Raw genomic sequence first — 2,964 nt, 5'->3', positions numbered from 1 at the left:
TTGGATCATAAAGAAGGCTGAGCACCAAAGAATTTATGCTTTCGAATTGTGGTGCTGGAGAAGACTCTTGAGAGTCTCTTGGACTGCAAGGAGATCAAACCAGGAAATCCTAAAGGAAGTCAACCCAGAATATTCATTGGAAGGACTGATGCTGAAGCTCCAGTATTTTGGCCACCTGATGTGAAGAGCTGACTCATCGGGAAAGAGCCTGATGCTGGAAAGAATGAGGGCAGGAGGAGAGGGGGCAACAGAGAATGAGATGGTAGGATGGCATCATCCACACAATGGGCATGAATTTGAGCAAACTCTGGGAGAGAGTGAGGGACAGGGAAGCCTAGCATCCTGCAGTCTATGGTGTCTCATAGATTCAGATACAACTGAGCGATTGAACAACAACAAGAGAGTCAATCTTCAAAGTTCTCATCACAGGGACTTACTGGTGGTTAAGACTATGAGCTTCCACTGAGGGGGAGCTGGTTCAATTGACGGTCCAGGAACTATTACCCCATATGCCACACAGCCAAATAATAACAAAAACTAGCTAAATAAATAAACTTGGCAGTTTGTGTCACCAGAAAAAAATTTGTATCTTCTCTGAAGGTGAGGGGATGCAACTAGCTAGACTTATTGTGATCATTTTGCAACATATACAAATGCACATTCATCATGTTGTATATCTGGAACTAATACAATGCTATGTGTTAGTAAAGATATAAGTTAGTTATATCTCAGTAAAAAATGGATACTGAGGACTTACAGAATAATTACGGTTACTATTGAAGGTGTCTACTAGATATTTAGCACTTTATTCATACATTCTAATGACTCAAGAGCAGAACCTAGGCGTTCTAGGATCCCTCAGGAGCAGCAGGAAGGGGGAAATAGTGGGGAAACAAGAAACCAAGACATTAGAGACCTGGAGCAACCACAGACGAAAATCTAAAGAGGCACTGATATGGAAAACAAAACTGTAATTCAGCAGGTAGAAGACAACGAAGGTGACCATGAGCATCAGGATGGTGTGGGCGGCTCTGGTTTCCGGGGAGCATCTGTGGTGTCCAGTGGGGGTGTGGATATACTGCACCCTCTGGCGGTGTCTGAGCAGGAAAAGCACCATGGAGCCACTGGACCAGACCATGAGGCCAATAAACATAGCATCAGAGACGGGCCACAAGTAACCTAAGCCTATGACATTACCTGAGACTGAGCAGAACCAATTGTGTTGGGAATCAGTATAGTTGTCTGTGTCCTGAGGACCAGTGATTTTCACAGGAAGGTAGATGTACATTAAGAGACTGAACATCCAGCAGGTGCAGCAGGAAGGACCAGTGACCTTGGGGGCCCTTCCTCTGAGCATCACCCACTCTGATCTCCTGGGGGTGAGAGTGAAGGACTGATAGGTGCTCAGGACGCAGGTGGAGCACAGGGCGGTGCTGCGAGCCACCCTCTGTATGTAATACACAAACTTACACCCAAGACTGGAGAGAGGGTTTCTCAAAACAAAACCTGTCATTATATGGGGAATTCCAGAGGACAGAAGAAACAAAAGATTGGCTAGGGATATGTGGGCAAGAACTGTGGGTGTGGGTCTCCGGTTGTGGCCAAGCAAGATCGGAGAGATATTGTGAAAGAAAAGGATGATATTGGCCATAGATCCAACTCCTATCTGTATAAGATACGTGGTTTTCAGGGCTGTCTGGCTTGTGGTTCTCAGGGCATCTTTGTGAAAAGACATGGAGAGGATGTCAGAGTGTCCTGGAGCAGAAAGTAGGCTGTGCTGGTGATGCCATCAGCAGTCTTCTTACATAATCACCGTTGGACAAAGATTCCCACATTTTATTTCTCCTGAAAAGGAAGACACTGTCATAGTCCAGAGAAATGACTTTACCTGGATAACATACTTCTGATACCAGTTAAATCATTCACCATCACTATTCTGAATTTTTTCTATTTACTTTTATTTTTTTTTAATTTTAAATTGGAGGTTAATTGCTTTAAAATATTGTGTTAGTTTCTGCTGTACAACAATGTGAATCAGATATGAATACACCTATATCTCCTTCCTCTAAAGCCTCCCTCCCATCCCCTCATCCCACCCCTCTAGGTCATCACAGGGCACTGAGCTGAGCTCCCTATGTTATACAACAGCTCTCTATTTACTTGTATAACCTGATCTTCTATCTTCATGTAAGATCTATAAACTTAGAAAACATGTCTGCCTTGTTCAGCAACATTGTTGGCTCAGTTCAACTATTTCCAATGCCAGTATTCACAGAAACAGAAAAAAAAAAATCCCCAAATCTGTATACAACCAAAAAATACCCCAAATAGTCAAAGCATCACATGAAAGATGAACAAAACATCCAACTTCCTCATTTCAAACCATATGTCAAATTTATGGCAACATAAATTTGCATAAAATATGCATAAAATAGACAGACTGATGGGACAGAACAGAAAGCGCAGAAATTAACCCATACACTTCTGGTGAATTAATTTTTGACGAAGGCACTAAGGGTATGCAATGGACTAATGTTAGTCCCTTCAAAGTGGTGTTTGAAAACTGGAAATCCACATCTAACGATGAAAAGAGAGAGAGAAAGCCTTACAGATTCTGGTCGAATAAAAAAATATAACTACATGTATAACAGATGTAAACTAGACTGTCCGTGATCAACTGGCAATGTAGAGAAATATTTAATTGTTATTTTGTACCTGTGAAACAGACATAATGTTGTATCAATTATATCCAAATTTAAAATTCCAAAAAAAAAAAATCTGGACACTATCTTACACCACACACAAAAATGTTCTAAACTGGATTAAACTTGGATGTAAGATCTGGAACCATCAAACTCCTAGAGGAAAGAAGTAAGCTCCTTGAATTGATCTTGGCTGTAATGGTTTGGATTTGACAACAAAAGCACAGCAACAAAAGCAAAAGAGTGAGAGTTTATCATATAA

At 41.3% G+C, this 2,964-nt stretch overlaps 1 protein-coding gene across 1 annotated transcript; it reads right to left on the bottom strand.

Annotated features, from left to right (window-relative positions):
* Positions 1–826: 826 nt before the first annotated feature.
* Positions 827–1,735, bottom strand: LOC102267616 (vomeronasal type-1 receptor 4). The gene has a single exon (XM_014480436.2). It carries the CDS (start codon positions 1,733–1,735, stop codon positions 827–829), a length of 909 nt encoding a protein of 302 aa, XP_014335922.2.
* Between the last annotated feature and the right edge of the window lie 1,229 nt (positions 1,736–2,964).

The sequence above is a fragment of the Bos mutus genome, chromosome 18 (assembly GCF_027580195.1).
Source record: "Bos mutus isolate GX-2022 chromosome 18, NWIPB_WYAK_1.1, whole genome shotgun sequence".
NCBI lineage: Eukaryota > Metazoa > Chordata > Mammalia > Artiodactyla > Bovidae > Bos > Bos mutus.
This window is presented reverse-complemented; position numbering and strand designations above follow the sequence as displayed.

What these genes read in the sequence shown, in the direction of transcription:
- LOC102267616 (XM_014480436.2), bottom strand. Translation starts at nt 1,735, where the DNA reads ATGTCTTTTCACAAAGATGCCCTGAGAACCACAAGCCAGACAGCCCTG.